Source organism: Periophthalmus magnuspinnatus, chromosome 2 (genome assembly GCF_009829125.3).
Source record: "Periophthalmus magnuspinnatus isolate fPerMag1 chromosome 2, fPerMag1.2.pri, whole genome shotgun sequence".
Taxonomy (NCBI): domain Eukaryota; kingdom Metazoa; phylum Chordata; class Actinopteri; order Gobiiformes; family Gobiidae; genus Periophthalmus; species Periophthalmus magnuspinnatus.
In genome coordinates this window covers 16,642,254-16,662,557 of record NC_047127.1, presented here as the reverse complement: position 1 = coordinate 16,662,557, position 20,304 = coordinate 16,642,254, and the positions used below count along the sequence as shown (strand labels likewise).

At 43.3% G+C, this 20,304-nt stretch overlaps 1 protein-coding gene across 4 annotated transcripts in view; it reads right to left on the bottom strand.

Annotated features, from left to right (window-relative positions):
- Window positions 1–20,304, bottom strand: part of LOC117381876 (guanine nucleotide exchange factor DBS-like) — a 66,830-nt gene that overhangs the window by 20,749 nt on the left and 25,777 nt on the right. For all 4 annotated transcript variants that reach the window (XM_055227778.1, XM_055227782.1, XM_055227787.1 and 1 more), the window contains exons 4-9: window positions 19,882–19,996; window positions 13,280–13,370; window positions 3,316–3,432; window positions 2,280–2,396; window positions 684–833; window positions 486–610 (exon numbers count right to left, since the gene is read on the bottom strand). In XM_055227778.1, coding sequence (XP_055083753.1) covers window positions 486–610; window positions 684–833; window positions 2,280–2,396; window positions 3,316–3,432; window positions 13,280–13,370; window positions 19,882–19,996 — 715 coding nt within the window. The remainder of the gene's footprint in view (window positions 1–485; window positions 611–683; window positions 834–2,279; window positions 2,397–3,315; window positions 3,433–13,279; window positions 13,371–19,881; window positions 19,997–20,304) is intronic.

Below are 20,304 nucleotides of genomic sequence, written 5' to 3'. Positions count from 1 at the left end.
TGTGATTGGTTGATTACATAATTGCATTAAGGAGAAATTGAACAGGTGTTCCTAATAATCCTTTAGGTGAGTGTATGTCTCTCAGCTGGCCTGGGAACGCCTTGGGATCCCACCAGAGGAGCTGGAGGACATGTCTGGGGTGAGGGAAGTCTAGGAGTCCCTGCTCAGACTGCTTACACTTATGGATCCCATGTCCATCCATCCATTTTCTTCCGCTTATCCAGGGCCGGGTCGCGGGGGCAGCAGTCCCATGTGATGGAAATTAATTCTCTGCATTTGTGCTTGCAGAAAACCCACCCAGGCACAGGAAGAACTTGCAAACTCCACACAGAAAGGGGTCAAACCAGAAACGTTCTTGCTGTGAGGCAAGAGCTAACCACTCTAACACTTTGCTGTACCGTGTTATCCAAAAGTAATGCCTGATGTGTGTTAGTGTGATTTTTTAGACTGTAATGTAAAGTGTGTTCACATGTTTGACCTCTGACCTCTGCACGGTGAGCAGGTTCTCCATCTCATCCTGAGTCATGTGGTACTCGGGGTCCTCCTGCAGAGGCTCGTTTATACACTCCAACAACCTCTTGCCCTGAGACAGTGCCACCTGGAGGTCCTCCTGAGAACACACAGAACACAGGATACAGGACTTGCACAGGTCTGAGCAGCAGGGAGCAGTAGAGTGTGCGTACCTTCATGGCGTCCTTCTTGACCCCGTGACCCCTGAGCAGAGCCGTGGTGCTCTCCACGTCATTGGGCAGCTCTGTCTCTGCGAGCTCCGCCCCAAACGACTGCAACGCCTGAGCCGTCGTCTTCACCATCAGAGCGAACGCCTCGATTGCCTGTAATACAACGATGAAATTAAATATACACACGTTTAAACATCTCGAACATCTGAAAAATGTGGAAAATATATCTAACTGCCATGTTTCTGACCAACACTGTGATTAGATTTGTTTTAATAACAGGATTCTGCTCAAAGTTCACATTTTAAATCACAAGAATTGACCGAAAGACTAGATCTGTACAAACATTCTGAAATATGATTCTTGTATTAGTTTGTCAGTTCAGATTTCAACCTGCATAAACGCTGTGAGCAGTTTTTATGCAAAATAAGACCTCATGGAGACACAGGGAGGGCATCTGGCATTTCAGAACATGTTTGTACAGATCTAAATGACAGGGTTAGATTACAGTTTTTCTGCAGAATAAGATTTTGGTGTTTGTGGAGGAAAACTGCATTCTTTATGATTTCATAACAGCATCCATTCAAATGATGATTTTGATTGCAGCTAGGTCAGAGTGAACCAGTGAACCAGATTTCAGAACAGTGGTAAATACATAAAAATAAAAAAAACAGCTTTTTTTTTTTTTTACTACAGTCACCTCACATACATGTGCATCTCTCCCACTGTCCATTCACACTGTGTTTCAGGTCTAATAGAGTTCCTGCAGTTGTGGTCATATAATCCCAGCATGCATCTTTTTGTGCAGCTAAAACCTGGAACAGTCTTCCTGATGATGTGAGCCAGGCCTCTACTTTGACAATGTTTAAATGCTTTATATTCTGCACTCTTCTCTTTTAGTCAATTTTATGATGGTTATTTACGTTTTGATGTGTTTGTTTTGTGATTTTAATGTTTTTATTATTCTGTACAACACTTTGAATAACTTTGTTTACCAATTGTGTTGTACCAAACTTGCCTTGCTACCTCCAAATTCCACACTGACAGTGGTCATTGTGGAGAATTCCCAGGGAAACTAACTGTGAACAAATTTTATGTGAGCTTCAAAGATAGTGTGAACATCCCAATGCTCAAGAATAATCCACAATCAAGTGTAAAAGAAAACCTGAGCCTTTTACTGGATATACAATGCTCCAGATTGATGAGAGAAGTGGATAGTGGAAGTTAACTGACTGTTGAGAAATAATGACTGTAGAAAATAAAATCACAAACTAAATTAAAACAATGTTTTTGTGTTATATTGTATTACATTGACAGTGTGAGTTAGTGGCTAACAGGCTCCGACATCTGCACATAAGATTAAGCACATTGTGTTTTCACTGTTTCATCTATGTCACATCATTTAAACTGTCAGGATGCTTAATGCTTAATCTGATTAGTTTTAGATAAATGATTGTCTACCATTTTATTTAAAAACAAAAAAACTGCAAAAGAGACTGGGTGCCATTCACAAGCTCACCACTGTCAACATGGCGCCCCTGTCACATTTAGTCACGTGGTGTAGGAGCTCTAGTGTCTGTCTTATCTTTGACAAGCTCTTACCGTTCTGTGTGAGATCCAGCACTCGTGGTTGTACTCCTGATGCCCTCCCAGCTCCGTGGTCAGTTGCCCTGGAGCGATGTATGCATGGAGCTCTGCCACTGAGCTCAGCATCACCACCTGCAGGAGCACAAAGAACTGCATCATATAAACTCAACAGGTTTTTGTCTTTCAAAGTCTGGTGCCACTCTAAAAGAGTTTGAATACAGCTTTTACTGATAACAATTGGAATGCTGATTTATTCTTAATGACAAAAAGACTGGACTGATTGGTTGACACAGTGTGTCAAACGCCAAAAGTTCAGCTTTTTCAACTCTGGCGTCTGATGATCTGTGTCAGCCAGATTCGCGCTGCTCTGATGTTTGAAAACGTGTCGCAAAAACAAAGGGCAGCCAAGATGTGCATCCATCATAGCATGTAAACTCGACGCCTCAGTGTGAATGCACCATAAGAGTTAAAAAGTTCCTTTAAGTCACATGATAAAGTGATGTGTATATGTGTTCCTTTCATCCTGAAGTCCCTGTTTAAAGTGTAGAGGTTTACAGTGGTGTAGAATACATTATGTTTTATTGGGGTCATAATGTCATACCTTCCTCCTGAAGTTGTCCCCGTCTCTTTTACATATTCACTGCACTAAAGTTTGTTGAATCTCAGCTGCGCCACATTTTCACTTATTTGCTGTTGTATAGACTATTGTCAAACAATGCAAATGATCTGTTTATTTTTTTGTTCTTGTCTGGTTGGGGCGACATTGTGCAGTTTATTGGACAGACTTGTTTAAACTCACACAGCATCATTTTGGTGGCATTTTGTTTGGTATCTTTATATCACATTTTTATTTGTTATTTTTGACTTAGTTTCCTACTCTTTGTGATGCAGTGCTCAATGCAGTGCTGCTTATTGGTTTTTAAAGCTTCTGAAATTAAGTGTTTGACAAGCCTATATTTTGGTGATGTGTAAGTGCGACATCACTGAAGGCCCAAGGGTCCAATGCACAACCAGCCACTGCTTCAATATCATATCATAATGTGCTCTTTACCTTCATCCTGAAGTCGTCCCTGTTGAACTTGAAGAGGAAGTCTGACAGAGTCCTCTGCAGCAGAGCCGTGGGTCTGAGGACGAGCACAGACTGCACCTGTCCTGTCCCAAAGTACTCCTATTAAAATATAACAAATACACTTTAATATTAATGTCATCATTATTATTATATGACAGTGACCTTTGGCATTCACAGCCCCCATCCAAAATGATAAAGTAGCCTCATGTCTAATGTTTGGGTACATTTTCACGACAGTCTTATACATTCATTTGATAGCCCAACTAATATCAGTCCCCACATACCACTCCCTTTAAAGGGTGTTAGGCTTTGTTTCAGACTATTGCATACATTTTACATTTTTGGACCCCATTGAAAGAAAAAAAGAACCAATATAATGATAAACTGACCAAGAGCTGAGCATAGTAAATATGAGGTGGACAGACTTAGAGCGGTGCTGGTGGAGTACAGACATTTTTAGAGTACCATGTGCAGTTTTTGCCTAAAAGTCTCATTAAAAGTTCATCAAGTTCATGAATAAAACACATTTCAAATATTAAACATTCACAAGTTTTGGCTGCTGCGGTTCTGGGGTCAGAAGTCTTCATTCTAGTTCCTCTCTGTTTAAATGTAACACAGTAGTAGTACATGTATCTTATATATACTTCTAACTAAAGTGTAGTTAATTTCCAGACTTTAGATAAATATGTAAAAAGGTGTCTGTTGGGGTTTGGAAGGGCATCTGGTTTATTAATAGCTGTGGTAGATTTATAATGTATAGTAGTACCAGTAGTAGCAGCAATAGCAGCAAGAATAGTAGCAGTAGCAGTAGTAGCATTCGTAGTATAAGCAGCAGTGGTAGCAGCAGTTGCAGTAGTAGTAGTAGTAGTAGTAATAGTAGCAGCAGCAGGAGGAGCAGTAGTATTAGTATCTCTGTTCCTTCCAGTGTGTAGGGTAGATGAATAGTTGTAGTCGCAATAGCACTATCAGTAGTAGCTCCTTTTGATAAATGAACTATATTCAATAAGATTTATATTGTAAATACATTCTTTTATTTCTACATGTCTCAGCACTTCTTTTATTTGATATGACATCATAATACATTACATTTTAATGACCTACTCCGGTCTGCTCTGATAAGGTTAAACCTTTGTCTCTGCTCCTCTCTCTACTCGTCTGCACCGTTTCCATGGAAACCTGCAGTGTCCTCTCCACAGCAACGGACAGGAGCGTGCAAGTGAGGTGGAGGAGCGTGCACGAGGGGTGTGCGCACATGAAAGTGAGGAGCGTGCACGAGAGGAAGTGATAGTAGCAGCTGTTATTTTTAGCATTAGCAGCTGACATTGCAGTAAAATGGTCAATGAGACGCAATGCTAAGCTATGAGCTAATAGGCAGCTAAAATGGGACTAAACCAGGACTAAGCCAGTACCAAAGCCAGGACTAAACTAGAAACTATACCAGGGGCTAAACTATGAACTAATCCTGGCACCAAACCTGGCACTATACAAAGGACAAACCAGGACTGAATTACGGACTGAACCAGGACTAAACCAAACACTGAGCCAAGCCCAAACAAGGACCAAACCAAGGGCTAAACAAAGACTAAACAGAACTAAACCGGGGCTGAAAGGACTAAAACAGCAGGACTAAACCTTAGACCTATCACAATAACACATTTTGAAGCACGATATATCTCTACAGAGAAATATTGCAATAAGCAATATTGAAAATTAAAACTACTTTATTCCACTACTTAAAATTTAAATAATGCAAGATCATCCCAATTAACCATTTTTAAATAGACTGTATCATTAAAAGACATGAGCTGCAACAAAAAAAACATCAGAATGTACCAAGAATCAGCCATAAAAGTGACTGGTTCAGTCCTCTACAGCTTGAATCAGCTATTAATCTTATTACTAATATACCCCACATCTTCTTACTTGTGCAAAGACAAAGTACAAATGATAAATAATGAGGCCCAAAAAATATTGTTCCAGCTGTCAAATATTGAACAATAAGTAAATATAGTAGTTATTGTAACAGGCCTACTAAACCTGGACTAAACCTGGACTAAACCTGGACTAAACCTGGACTAAACCTGGACTAAACCTGGACTAAACCTGGACTAAACCTGGACTAAACCTGGACTAAACCTGGACTAAACCTGGACCATTTTTGTGACCTCTCAAATTCAAGTTTAATTTCTTTGCTTACAGTCTTATTTTAAATTATACATCTTAATCTAAAATGATCTTTATAGGACTTTTTTATAAATCCTGTCTGAATAACACTTAAAGCTACATTTATACAAGTGTCTCCACTCAAATGTCACCCTAAAATATTGATGTATTCTGATGTATTCTGTCCTTCCCCAAGGTTAAACAGCAGATATGAATTTCAATGTCTTTGTCCTTCTCTCCCTCCCTCTGCACATGTCAGAGCGCGCGATCAAATAATGCCCCTCCTCCATTGGGACGTCCCGCCTCCAGATAGAACCAGGTACATGAATATAACATAAGGAGATTAGGCCAGGACTAGGCCAGGACTAGGCCAGGACTAGGCCAGGACTAGGCCAGGACTAGGCCAGGACTAGGCCAGGACTAGGCCAGGACTAGGCCAGGACTAGGCCAGGACTAGGCCAGGACTAGGCCAGGACTAGGCCAGGACTAGGCCAGGACTAGGCCAGGACTAGGCCAGGACTAGGCCAGGACTAGGCCAGGACATAGGCCAGGACTAGGCCAGGACTAGGCCAGGACTAGGCCAGGACTAGGCCAGGACTAGGCCAGGACTAGGCCAGGACTAGGCCAGGACTAGGCCAGGACTAGGCCAGGACTAGGCCAGGACTATGAGGCCAGGACTAGGCCAGGACTAGGCCAGGACTAGGCCAGGACTAGGCCAGGACTAGGCCAGGACTAGGCCAGGACTAGGCCAGGACTAGGCCAGGACTAGGCCAGGACTAGGCCAGGACTAGGCCAGGACTAGGCCAGGACTAGGCCAGGACATTTCAGAACATGTTTGGAGTGGTCCAAATTACAGGGTTAGCAGCTTTTACACATAGTGAGACCTAAATAATTGTACTGTTTGCATTTTGTGACTACTCAAATTTGTAGGAAATTAAAATATAGTGGCCATTCTGAAAAAAATCATTTGACTTTTGTGTACTTATATTGATAGAAAAGACGCTGGACTTTTTGAGTTTTTGTTTCATGTGGATAGGCCCAGTATTTAGAGAGATATTAACCATAAACCAGATCATTTTGGTCTTTATCTGATATTACATAAGCGATCTATCCAATCTGCTGCTAAAGTTGATGAATGTTTTGATTACACAGTACAAAGCTTATGGATTATACAGACACATGTGAGAGCACACGCGTGTCCTTAAACATGTGCCGCATGTGTGTTTAAAATCTGAACATAACTCTGTATAATAACTCTAAAATAGAATGAGATTTTCAACATTAAATGGTAGTACAGTGGTCTCTTGCTATATCGCGGTTCACTCTTCGTGTAGAACTGCACTGGAAAAATCCACGAAACAGCAAGACCACGATTTTTTTCTGTATTGTGTTTTTCTGTATTTGTATTGTGTGCATTGTGTTCTGCGTCCCAGCCGGCCAAGGCACTGCAGTTTAATTCATACATAATAATGCTGCAAATTTACAGATTGTTGATATTTTGTTATAAATGCTGTTTTATGTTTACATGAATAATTTAATATTGAAAGATTTAATATTTGATTTATATACATAAGCTACAATTATTTTATTGGATCAATGTTAATGTTAAAATATCTTAGACATGTGATTACTTAATTTTTAATATGTTATCATCACTTAAAGAGGGATAGCCCGCACGAGGAAAAGAGCACACGCTTGGGAAACGTGCTGAGTTGAGCCAGTGCATGAAGACGGAGCCAAATGGTTTTCTTACCATAGTATTGTTTATTTTTATGGTGACTAAACCAGGGACTAAACCAGGGACTAAACCAGGGGCTAAACCAGGGACTAAACCAGGGACTAAACCAGGGACTAAACCAGGGGCTAAACCAGGGACTAAACCAGGACTAAACCAGGGACTAAACCAGGGGCCAAACCAGGGACTAAACCAGGGACTAAACCAGGGACTAAACCAGGGACTAAACCAGGGACTAAATCAGGGACTAAACCAGGGACTAAACCAGGGACTAAATCAGGACTAAACCTGGGACCGAGTCACTCAATTTTCATTTTAAAACAAAAATCATAATACAGAATTTGTCTGGAAAATTTGCAATGATATATTTTTGGTAATTCAATATTCTGGTGTCACTGGGGAGAGTTGAACACAATCCAAACCTCATCATTATAATCATGTCTCATTAGCATATCATTAGCATATATTAGCATAAGGTGACATGCTAAACGGTGTTAGCACATGGACCGCAGCTGTGAGGAGAGTGAATAAGGGTTAATTAAAATTAAAATCAGGGACCCAAAATGACAAAGATGAAATTCAGACTTTAGCAGAAAGATTTTTGTAGTGAATTTGTAACAGTTATATATTATTACAGCTATTCTCTAAACTAACTAAAAGATTTTAAATATTTAAAAAAATTATGTAATGCATAAAATGTTTGTGCCACTTACCCACCTAGTACAGTGATAATAAGGAAGATGTTTATGTAAATAACTGGGATCTAACAGACAACCTCCAAATTCTTATTTTAAATAGATGGATGATCTTCCTCAGGTTTTAAACATAGACTTTATACCTGATGCCCTGCCACAAACTTTGGACTGACACCATGGTATTCCAATGTCTTTATAAAATACATTATAAAATGATGATTCTCTTGATCCCCCCCACCACCCCGATTATTATTAAATAATAAAATTATTTTGAATTTTATCCTTACTTGAACTATACGTATTTTTGGAACAACTTGAACCATTTGATACTCAAAAAATTTGATACTCAAAAAATTTAATAAAATATCATGAAATTGTATTAAATATCAAATAAAAAATATATAATTAAATAAACCTCAAATGGATATATTTACATTAAATAATTATCAAAATAATCCATCCATTTTCTTCCGCTTATCCGGGGCCGGGTCGCGGGGGCAGCAGTCTAAGCAGGGACTCCCAGACTTCCCTCACCCCGGACATGTCCTCCAGCTCCTCCGGTGGGACCCCAAGGCGTTCCCAGGCCAGCCGAGAGACATAGTCCCTCCAGCGTGTCCTGGGTCTTCCCCGGGGCCTCCTCCCGGTAGGACATGCCCAGAACACCTCCCTAGGGAGACGTCCAGGAGGCATCCTGAGCAGATGCCCGAGCCACCTCAACTGGTTCCTCTCAACGTGTAGGAGCAGCGGCTCTACTCCGAGCTCCTCCCGTGTGACCGAGCTCCTCACCCTATCCCTAAGGGTGCGCCCGGCCACTCTGCGGAGGAAGCCCATTTCAGCCGCTTGTATCCGCGACCTTGTCCTTTCGGTCATTACCCAGAGCTCATGACCATAGGTGAGGGTAGGAACGTAGATTGACCGGTAAATCGAGAGCTTCGCCTTTGGGCTCAGCTCCTTCACCACAACGGACCGATACAGCAACCGCATCACTGCAGACGCTGCACCGATCCGCCTGTCAATCTCCCGCTCCATCCTTCCCTCACTCGTGAACAAGACCCCGAGATACTTGAACTCCTCCACTTGGGGCAGAGACTCACCACCCACCCGGAGAGAGCAAACCACCTTTTTCCGGTCGAGAACCATGGCCTCGGATTTGGAGGAGCTGATTCTCATCCCAGCCACTTCACACTCGGCTGCAAACCGCCCCAGTGCCTGCTGCAGGTCCTGGCTCGAAGAAGCCATCAGGACAACATCATCCGCAAACAGCAGAGATGAAATCCTGTGGTTCCCAAACCAGGCCCCCTCCGGCCCCTGGCTGCGCCTAGAAATTCTGTCCATAAATATAATGAACAGAACCGGTGACAAAGGGCAGCCCTGGCGGAGTCCAACATGCACCGGGAACAGGTCTGACTTACTGCCGGCAATGCGAACACAGCTCCTGCTCCGGTCATACAGGGACCGGACAGCCCTTAGCAAAGAGCCCCGGACCCCATACTCCCAGAGCACCCTCCAAAGGACACCACGAGGGACACGGTCGAATGCCTTCTCCAGATCCACAAAACACATGTGGACTGGTTGGACATACTCCCATGAGCCCTTGAGGACCCGATGGAGAGTATAGAGCTGGTCCAGTGTTCCACGACCGGGATGAAAACCACACTGCTCCTCCTGAATCCGAGGTTCGACTATCGGTCGAATTCTCCTCTCCAGTACCCTGGAATAGACCTTACCGGGAAGGCTGAGGAGTGTGATTCCCCTATAATTGGAACACACCCTCCGGTCCCCCTTCTTATACAGAGGGACCACCACCCCGGTCTGCCATTCCACAGGTACTGTCCCCGACCGCCACGCGATGTTGCAGAGACGTGTCAACCAAGACAGCCCCACAACATCCAGAGACTTGAGGTACTCAGGACGGATCTCGTCCACCCCCGGAGCCTTGCCACCGAGGAGCTTGCCAACCACCTCAGTGACTTCAGCCAGGGTGATGGACGAGTCCGCCTCTGGGTACCCAGTCTCTGCTTCCTCCTCGGAAGACGTGACAGTGGGATTGAGGAGATCCTCAAAGTATTCCTTCCACCGCCCGACAACATCCCCAGTCGAGGTCAGCAGCTCTCCACCCGCACTGTAAACAGTGTTGGTGAAGCACTGCTTCCCCCTCCTGAGGCGTCGGACGGTTTGCCAGAATCTCTTTGAGGCCGTCCGATAGTCCTCCTCCATGGCCTCCCCGAACTCCTCCCAACCCCGAGTTTTTGCCTCTGTGACTGCCCGAGCCGCGGCACGCTTGGCCCGCCGGTACTCATCAGCTGCCTCAGGAGTCCCACGAGCCAACAAGGCTCGATAGGACTCCTTCTTCAGCTTGACAGCATCCCTTACTTCCAGTGTCCACCACCGGGTTCGGGGATTGCCGCCGCGACAAGCACCGCAGACCTTACAACCACAGCTACGAGCAGCCGCATCGACAATAGAGGTGGAGAACATGGCCCACTCGGAGTCCATGTCTCCAACCTCCCCCGGGATCAGGGAGAAGCTCTCCCGGAGGTGGGAGTTGAAGACCCCCCTGACAGAGGGCCCCGCCAGACGTTCCCAGCAGACCCTCACAATGCACTTGAGCCTGCCAGGTCTGTCCGGCTTCCTCCTCCGCCAGCGGATCCAACTCACCACCAGGTGGTGATCAGTTGACAGCTCAGCCCCTCTCTTCACCCGAGTGTCCAAGACAGGGTCGGAGGTCAGATGACACGACAACAAAGTCGATCATCGACCTCCGACCTAGAGTGTCCTGGTGCCACGTGCACCGATGGACACCCTTGTGCTCGAACATGGTGTTTGTTATGGACAAACTGTGACTAGCACAGAAGTCCAATAACAAAACACCGCTCGGGTTCAGATCGGGGAGGCCGTTCCTCCCAATCACGCCACCTCCAAGTGTCACTGTCGTTACCCACATGGGCGTTGAAGTCCCCCAGGAGAATAACAGAGTCCCCGGTTGGTGCACTGTCTAGTACCCCTCCCAGGGACTCCAAGAAGGCCGGGTACTCCGCACTGCTGCTTGGCCCGTAGGCCGACACAACAGTGAGAGACCTGTCCCCGACCCGAAGGCGCAGGGACGCGACCCTCTCGTTCACCGGAGTGAACCCCAACACGCAGCGGCTGAGCTGTGGGGCAATGAGCAAGCCCACACCAGCTCGCCGCCGCTCCCCGCGGGCAACGCCAGAGAAATGGAGAGTCCAACCCCTCTCAAGAAGTTGGGTTCCAGAGCCCAAGCTGTGCGTGGAGGTGAGGCCGACTATATCTAGCCGGTAACGCTCAACCTCCCGCACAAGCTCAGGCTCCTTCCCCCCCAGCGAGGTGACATTCCATGTCCCCAGAGCTAGTCTCCATGTCCGGAGATCCGGTCGTCGAGGTCCCCGCCTTCGACTGCCGCCCGGATCTCTCTGCACCCGCCCCGCATGGCTCCTCCCGCAGGTGGTGGGTCCACGGGAGGACGGCCCCACGTCGTTCCTTCGGGCTGGGCCTCCTCCTGGGCCCGGCCACCAGGCGCTCGCTGCCGAGCACCCACCCCAGGCCTGGCTCCAGGGTGGGGCCCCGGTAACGCCAGTCCGGGCGACGTAACTGGCCTTGTTCTTTTCCTCTTCATGTAGGGCTTCTGAACCGCTCTTAGTCAGACCCGTCTCCCAGGACCTGTTTGCCATGGGTGACCCTACCAGGGGCATGAAGCCCCCAACAAAATAGCTCCCAGGATCATTCGGGTGCTCAAACCCCTCCACCACGTTAAGGTGGCGGTTCGGGGAGGGGCAAAATAATACATTAAAATTAAATAAATATCAAATTAAAACAAGCAATTTAGCAATTTGGCACGCCACCTTATATGATGCTAACAGCGCTTGCTGGTTTAAATGACATTCACAAAGCTGGATGATTGTTGGCAATATTTGCCGCGTTTACGCTGAAAAAACTCCAGCGTCTTATCAGTGTGACTGAGGTGTAATGAGGTGGCGCTTTAACTTATTTGGCTTCATACTGTCCACTGACAACATTTTCAGACACAGCAGACACCGGTCTGTCCTCATGTCCCACCGGAGTCACGGTGAAGCCAAGTGCTAAATAGTCTTCATCAAACTTTCTCGTCTTACTTTTCGGGTGACTTTCATGCGTCTCATTACCTCCGTCTATCTCCGCCTTTTCATCCCTGTTAAAATGTTTTCCATCGTGTCTCTTTAGCAAAAGTGTCTCTTGTTCACTGTCCTGTGTCACGATCTGTTCGCTCTCTCCTGGTCTTTGCTCTTGCTCTACAGTACCTACAGTGTCATACGCAGAGTCATAGGCGCCCCCCAGCGCCCCCCCCCCCAGTATTTGAGAAGCACTGTTTTAGACCAAAACACAAATATTGCAGAGAAATGAGCAATATGCCACAGGACTGGACCAGGTCTAAACCAGAACTAAACCAGGTCTAAACCACGACTGAACCAGGTCTAAACCAGGACTAAACCAGGTCTAAACCAGGACTAAACCAGGTCTAAACCAGGTCTAAACCACAACTGAACCAGATCTAACCCAGGTCTAAACCACGACTGAACCAGGTCTAAACCTGGACTAAACCAGGACTAAACCAGGTCTAAACCATGACTGAACCATGACTGAACCAGGTCTAAACCAGGTCTAAAGCAGCTCTAAACCAGGACTGAACCAGGTCTAAACCAGGTCTAAACCAGGTCTAAATCAGGACTAAACCAGGACTAAACCAGGACTAAACCAGGGCTAAACCAGGTCTAAACCAGGACTAAACCGTGACTGAACCAGGTCAAAACCAGAACTAAACCAGGTCTAAACCAGGTCTGAACTAGGTCTAAACAGGACTAAACCAGGTCTAAATCAGGACTAAACCAGGTCTGACCAGGTCTGAACCAGGATTAAACCGGGACTGAACCAGGTCTAAATCAGGGCTGAACCAGGACTAAACCAGGGCTGAACCAGGACTACACTAGGACTAAACAAGGTCTAAACCGGGATTGAACCAGGTCTAAACCAAGACTAAACAAGGTCTACACCAGGACTAAACCGGGACTGAACCAAGACTAAACCAGGACTGAACCAGGACTGAACCAAGACTAAACCAGGACTGAACCAGGACTAAACTAGGACTAAATCAGGACTGAATCCAGGTCTGAAGCAGGTCTAAACCAGGACTGAACTGGGACAGAACCAGAGCTAAGTTAGGACTAAACCTGGACTAAACCTAGGTTCAAAGTAGGACCTAAAGCAGGACTAAAACCAGGACTAAAGCATGTCTAAATCAGGTCTAAACCAGGTCCAATCCACATGGCTGCATATATATTGTGTGTATTTTGTCCCTTACTGCGATCCGTAGCAGCGTGCTCTTGACCGCGGCCCATCGGTCCAGTCGTCTGTCGATGACCAGGATGAAGCCCAGTCCACCAGACGCCACGCTGGAACCAGGAAACAAAATATATTTAAACACATTTAAAATACTCAAAATATGAACACACAGATTTAAACACATTTAAAGGTCTTATATTGCACAAAGGACTCTTGAGAGCTTTAAACTATGTTATTACGTTTTCAACATCGTAACATGGTTGTTTCATTTACACATGCTTGAATCAAACAACTTTTACCTTTAGTTCAGTGAGATTAGAATCCAGGGTATAAATCACCCAAATAATTCTAGTGAAGGTGTAAGGAGTTTAAAAACACAGTGGAGCACACAGTATTACCACATGATGACATCACAAGGTGGAACAGAGTGCTTTCTGTTTGAGAGATTTACTTCAAATATGCAAGATTTGAGTTTTAAATATGTGACACAGCACTATGTACGTTTGTGATGAGGAAACATCATAACAGATAAAAAAAAATACTGCAATATGGGCCTAAAATAGTGCAGCAAAAATACACTAATAAACTAGTATTGGTTTATTTTTGCTGCACTATTTTAATAACATGGACAGGAGTAATCAGATCACTGGAGTAATCAGATAACTCAATAATGAGATGTGATTTACAGCACAATAGAAATCTGATCAAAAACACCTGGTGACAAATGCCAGTGAACCAGTGGATTTTTAGGAATGGTTTTGTAGTCCTAAACCAGCACTAAACCAGGGACTAACCCAGGACTAAACCAGGTACTAAACTATGGATAAACCAGGACTAAATCAGAACTAAACCAAGTCTAAACCCTTCACCTAAATGAGCACACATGAGCAGCTGTCTGCATTTTAGCATTAACCGGTCTATACTAATTTCGGCGGTTGCTGTGGAAACCCTGGCACCGTATTCCGTTGTGATTTGTTGTGAAAATGTATTGTCAGCGTTGCACATATGTTTAGGGTTAATTACTCATCAACTGTGGGAATGTTCTTGGACTAAATAAGCGCCACACATTTGAATTTTATTATTTAAAAGGTCCTCAACATGAAACTTGTGTTTTGTTTTATTCACACATGTCTGTGTACATCTCCGAAGCTCAAAAGGATCTGTTCCACATTGTGATGTCATGAAGTGGGAGGTTTTAAGTTAAGTGTGACCTTTTACCTTTAGTTCAGTGTTAGTTGAGTGAAATCATCTAAATTATTCTAGTTTAAAAACACAGTGGAGCACTTCCTGTATTACCACATGATGACATCACAAGGTGGAACAGAGTGTTTTCTGTTTGAGAGAAGAACTAAGAACTCAGCAAAAATATGCAGGGTTTGTGTGTTAAACATGTGTGAATGAAATGAAACACAACTCCAGGTCTGTTTTTGAAAGAGGAAACAACATTATAACAAGGATCCGAAAACAGAGTAATAGGGGGCCTTTAAAATTAAAATAAGCCATTTTCATTTTAAAATAAACCAAAATTTGCTGAAAACTAGTAGATTTTACTAAACAGAAATGAGATGCAGATATCGAAATGAATCATACATGTAGTAAGATGTGACCATAGTTGATTTTTTTACTATTTTGTCTAATTTCATACTATGATTTCTTGTCTATCTGTCAAATGAAACTCGTCTTAATATAAAGACTTATGATTTATGGGACATACAAGATCAAACTTCAGTAAAGGTCCAAGTGAAGTCAGTAGTTCAATAGAAACATCAGCTACATAATATAATATGATTTTAATTCAAACTTGAAATAACATGTTATGAATTTGGGCCAAAAACATGTATCTGAATTTAAGTTACATTTTTCTTATTTTTTCATGAAGAGATGCGATTTTTTAAGAAATCTCAGAAACCTCTCAACATCACCTCATTTAAATTTGAAAATGTCCAAACAATGATGCAAATATTACATTCTCTAAAAATGGTTAAATCCATATTTTTGTGGTGTGAAAAAGCTGCTGTGATCAGAGTGTACAGGGCAATAACAGATTTACTAAAATGTTCAAGTTTCAAGTTGAAATTCTGCATAAAGGTTGGCTCTAAAATTGATTTGAAATAGTATACAGCACTATGGACTCAGCGTTCAATATATGACACATGGAACAATACTTTTAGTGCATCAGTATTTATAGTGAGTATATTTTCTTTGGACTAGTAGGAAAATTGTTGTTATTTTTCGGTTCTACGATGAGATTTGAGCTGAAGGAGGTTGAATCACGAACTTCTATAAACTATTCAAGTGTCGCCTTCTCTTATGTATTTATTGCAGCTCATATATTTTAACCATATTGTACATTTAGATTAGTTTTTGATAAATCTGCTTTATGGTTTGGTTTTAATAGGATTGTTTATCGTCTATATTTACTTAAACGATATATCACACACAGACAGACCTATGAAATAGTTTAAAATAGCTCAACAATGTAAAACTAAAACAGTCATAATGCACAAAACAAAACCTTAGAGTTCAGGCATAAAACAAATCTATACCTCAACAAACGCTTAATCCATCCTGTTTTTAAATCCAAATTTTATTGAGAAACTTTGAAAATTTGAAAAATCCAAAACAAAAATTCTTAAAATTGTTGTTTCTTGCGTTATCCAATGGTCAGATTATCCAAGAAATAAAAAATAAAAAAATCACCTGCAACTCAAAAAAATCTTCAATACATCAACAAATTTCAGCAAAATGATTCAAAATGTTGTAAATCCAAGATGAAATTATGAAAAAATCTTATATTCCCAATGTCCTAACAGGTTTGCCAAAGGTTGCTGATGCTTCACCTCAGCAGTCTGCCATCCACTTCAAATCAGATCAGGAATTTGTAGAAAAAAATATTTTTTAAAAATCCCAAAATCCAGGTGGAATGGGCTTGCATATGTTTAAAACGGTGCTGTCATGTTTCAGATTTGGCTTTTTGGTTTAGCAGTTTGATTTATGTCGCGTTTACATCTTTACTGCATCATTCCTCCTCTCCTCCTCTCCTTTCTCTCTCTCCCCAACCCCCGGCAATGCTGTGTGTGAGCAACCAATCACAAGACAGGATTACCAGGACTGCTGGCTGCGCTCGGCCAATCAGAGCAGAGGATGGGGAGAGTGGGGGATGTCGCGAGAGAAAGGTGGATTTATTTAAAAAAAAAAAAAAACAGAAATGAAAGGACGCCATGACAGGAGAATAGGCAGAGGAGAGAGGGACAGAGAGAGGAGGAGATGAGATTGTGGTTTCATTTGGAAAAAAAAGTCCCCGTTCTAGTCCCTGGTCTAATCCTGGTTCAGTCCTGGTTCAATCTTGCTCCTGTATCTGCTTTAGTCCCTGGTCAGTCCCTGGTCTAGTCTTGGTCTAGTCCTGGTTTAGACCTGGTTTAGTCCTGAGGAGAGGACATTTGAAGCAGACAGGAGCAGCAAATTTCTTCTGTCCTTGAGGTGAACTCTGGTGTAGCGCTGCCCTCTTCTGGACATATTGTATATTACACTTTGGGTTCTGAAAAGTCCATGTGTTGCTAGAAGCCGAACATGAACTTTATCTGTGGATTGAGTGAAACCCAGAGCCACTGATGCCTGCAGCTGCTGCAGAACAGATCAGGCAGAAAGTGGTTCAGCCAATAGGAGTTCAGAGTAAGTCTAGAGGGAAGGAGAGCTCTGCAGTGCAGTTGATGCAGGGAATATTTAGGTTCAGTTGAGGTTCGGTCCGTGTGTTGTGACAATCTGTGCCTGACAACGATCCAAAGATGTAAAAAACTGTACCGTCATTGGGTCATTCCGGGTCATTTTGGTGAAATTGCCTTTGTTCTGACCTCTCCAAATTTAAATAATCACCATTATTGAACCCTCAGTAGTAAATACACAAGTTTGGGGTCTCTGTAAAGGTAACACCCTATAGTTTTACCCACAGGTGTCAGAATCACTGTAAGTTTGTCTGCTGAGCATTTATACACTTTGGAACACACATTAAAAAAAAATTTGTCTCATCCTCGCCAAAATTTTTTTGTGAAAATAAAGGTGTAGAAAGCTTCAGTAGGTAACTGGGGCCAAAAATACACTATATCTAAACTGACAAGATTGTTGACCACTTACATTTCAAATTTGAGGTCAATACCTATAAAAATGAGAGTTTTACAATCATTTTATCATGAGTAAGTCCAGGCCTCTCCAAACCTATCGGAATGAAGACATTTGGAGAACGTTTGGAAAAAGTGCAATAACTTTTGAATGTTTCAACCCACAGACATCAGTGAGGGCTCTACTGAAAACTCACACTGAGAGGAATCTGTATCTGCACACCCAGCTGCTCTATTACTGTAAATTTGTATATCATATCAAAACACAATATAAAATGTATATTTGTATATAAAATACAGTCAAAACAAGTGCTATGGGTCAAAATAAATATATATTTACAAACCACACACTACAAACAGTGAACAAACACACACATACTTCAAAATGTAAACAAACACACACTGGAAACTAAGAACACACTGTACATCCCGCAACCCGTAGGTTGGAGGATCGAGACCCACTCGGACCAGTTTCTGTCATTGTGTCCTTAGTTCTGTCATTGTGTCCTTAGGCAAGACACTTTGCCCAAGTGGTGTGTGCATAATGATTGGTGGCGCAGATTGGCATTGGCTAATGATTACACATGATACACATTTGACCCAAATGTGACCAGAAACCACGCTTACCGATCAGGAACAGCATCCAGTCCATCAAATCATAAGGTCCTCTGCTCCTCAGTCCACCATGAGGTCTTCACTCGGTTCCACGAACCGCTCTGGGTCAGATATGCCTCTAGTTTAACTTGTACAAACATCCACAGTGTCCTCGGTCACGTACTTCCTTTGTTTTGTCCGTTTCGTCATGTTTAAAACGCAAAACTGCTGTGTAAAATTACGCAATACGCGCGTAAAATTACGCTCTTTATATCCAGTTTCGTCTTTTTACGCGCAGAAGACTCCGTCTGTTTACAGTAAACCACTGCATGTCACACATCAGCGTGTTCCGCAGTTCATGGGCTTTAAGAGGAAAACATCACTAAACATGTGTAATATAACAGCTTGATTCTACAAGGGGGAGAGTGGGGCATACTCTTTCAGTCATCTGTGGCTCTCATTCACTGTCCCTGGCAGCTCCAGTAACCCACAGCCCGCACCGTTTTGGCCAACTTTGGTGTCAATCACAAGCTAACAAGTTTGTTTTGCACTGAGGAACAAAGTTGGCGCTGTCAGAAGTTTATTATGCCTGAAACTGACAAAAGAAATGCAGAGAAGTGACGGAACAGATTTCACTTTCCTGCAGCAGATTGAACATGGAGGCTCTAACTTCCTTTGTGGACATAATTTCTTGACTGGATTATATTCTCTGGACCTTTACGGAATGAATGAGACCAACTTTGTGTGAATATGTTGATGTTTGACAGAACCAGAGCGCTCAATGGTAAGTGAAGTCCAAATCCACATTTCTGACTTCTCTGTAAAAACGCGAGCGGGCCGTCGGAACGCTAAGTGGTTAAATTGTCGGCGCTCAAGTGACGGAAATGTAACCGAGAGAATCCGGTCATTTTTCAAAATAAAAGATTTTTCAAAATAAACGATTGTTCAGACTCAGATAATAAATACAACGGAAATAATTAATTATTTCTTGGACGGCCGGTGGCCCGGTACCAATTGATCCACGGACCGGTACCGGTCCACGGCCCGGTGGTTGGGGACCACTGCTCTATATAGCACATGTGTCAAACACGAGGCCTGCAGGCCAAATGTGGCCCTCCACATCATTTTATGTGGCCCTCAACAGGGTAAATTAAAAGGTATGATAGTTACAGAAACAGTTAATTAACATGTTAAAAAAGTAGTTAGATTTATTTTACATCTGGATTTTTGAGGGTAGCCATTTTGCTGATGTGGTCCTCGGTGAAAATGTGTTTGACACCCCTGCTATAGAGTATAGTGAAGTAAACTGAAATGAACCCTAGCATGCATAAAACTGCTGCAGTCAAATCACTTGTGGAAAAAAAACTGTTGGTGAACCGTGTGGTTCTTGACCTGATGCTCCTGTAGCGCCCCCCAGAGGAGAGCAAAGCAAACAAGGACTACACACACCCTCAGAACTCCCTAACAATGTTCTTGGCCCTCCTGAGGACTCACTTGTGTCCTGCAGAGGGGAAAGCTGCTCCACACATGTGCTGTGCCACTGATGGAGCTGGAAACGACAGTCTCCACTGTACTCCTGTAGAAGCTGCTGAAGATTGTGGTTTTCATGCCAAATTTCTTGAGTTTCCTTATGAAATAGAGTCTTATGTGAGCCTCTTAATGAGCTGTGTTCTGTGACCAGGTAAGATCCTCACTGATATGGATTCCAAGGGATTTAAATATTGGTACCCTCTCTATCTCCACTTGTGCATATGGGTGTATGCTGCACTGTTCCTCGGGTCAATAATCAACTCCTTGGTCTCACTGATATAGATAATACACTGATATGACAGTGTAGGAGCTGCATGGTTCAGTCCGGGTTCAGTCCGGGTTCAGTCCAGGTTCAGCCCTTCGTTTAGTCCTGGTTAAGTACCTGTGTATAGAGGTGAGGTAGGCGAGTACATTGTGGAGTTCTTCTTCCTGAATCTCATGGAAATCTGGGAATTCTGGGAAAATGATGATGGGTCCTCCGCTCAGACCTCGCCCTCCTGAAAAAAATTAACAGAAACGTGTCAAAAACCCTCCCCATGTGTCCAACACCTGCATGAAGATGTTACAGCTTTGTCTGGAATGTTCCACAGTGTGACATTGCATTTATTCAATTAAATTCAATTATTTATAGCCCTGCAAATTCAATAACAAAATATGTTAAGAGATGAAAAGTCCTCAAAATGGCGCCTGCAAACAGTTAACCCATGACTAGCCTGTAGGGTTCTGTCTATACTCTGACCCAGATACAGCGAGCTCCATTCAAACTCTCACAAAGAAACCAGAGGAGGCTAACGCTAATGGCTAA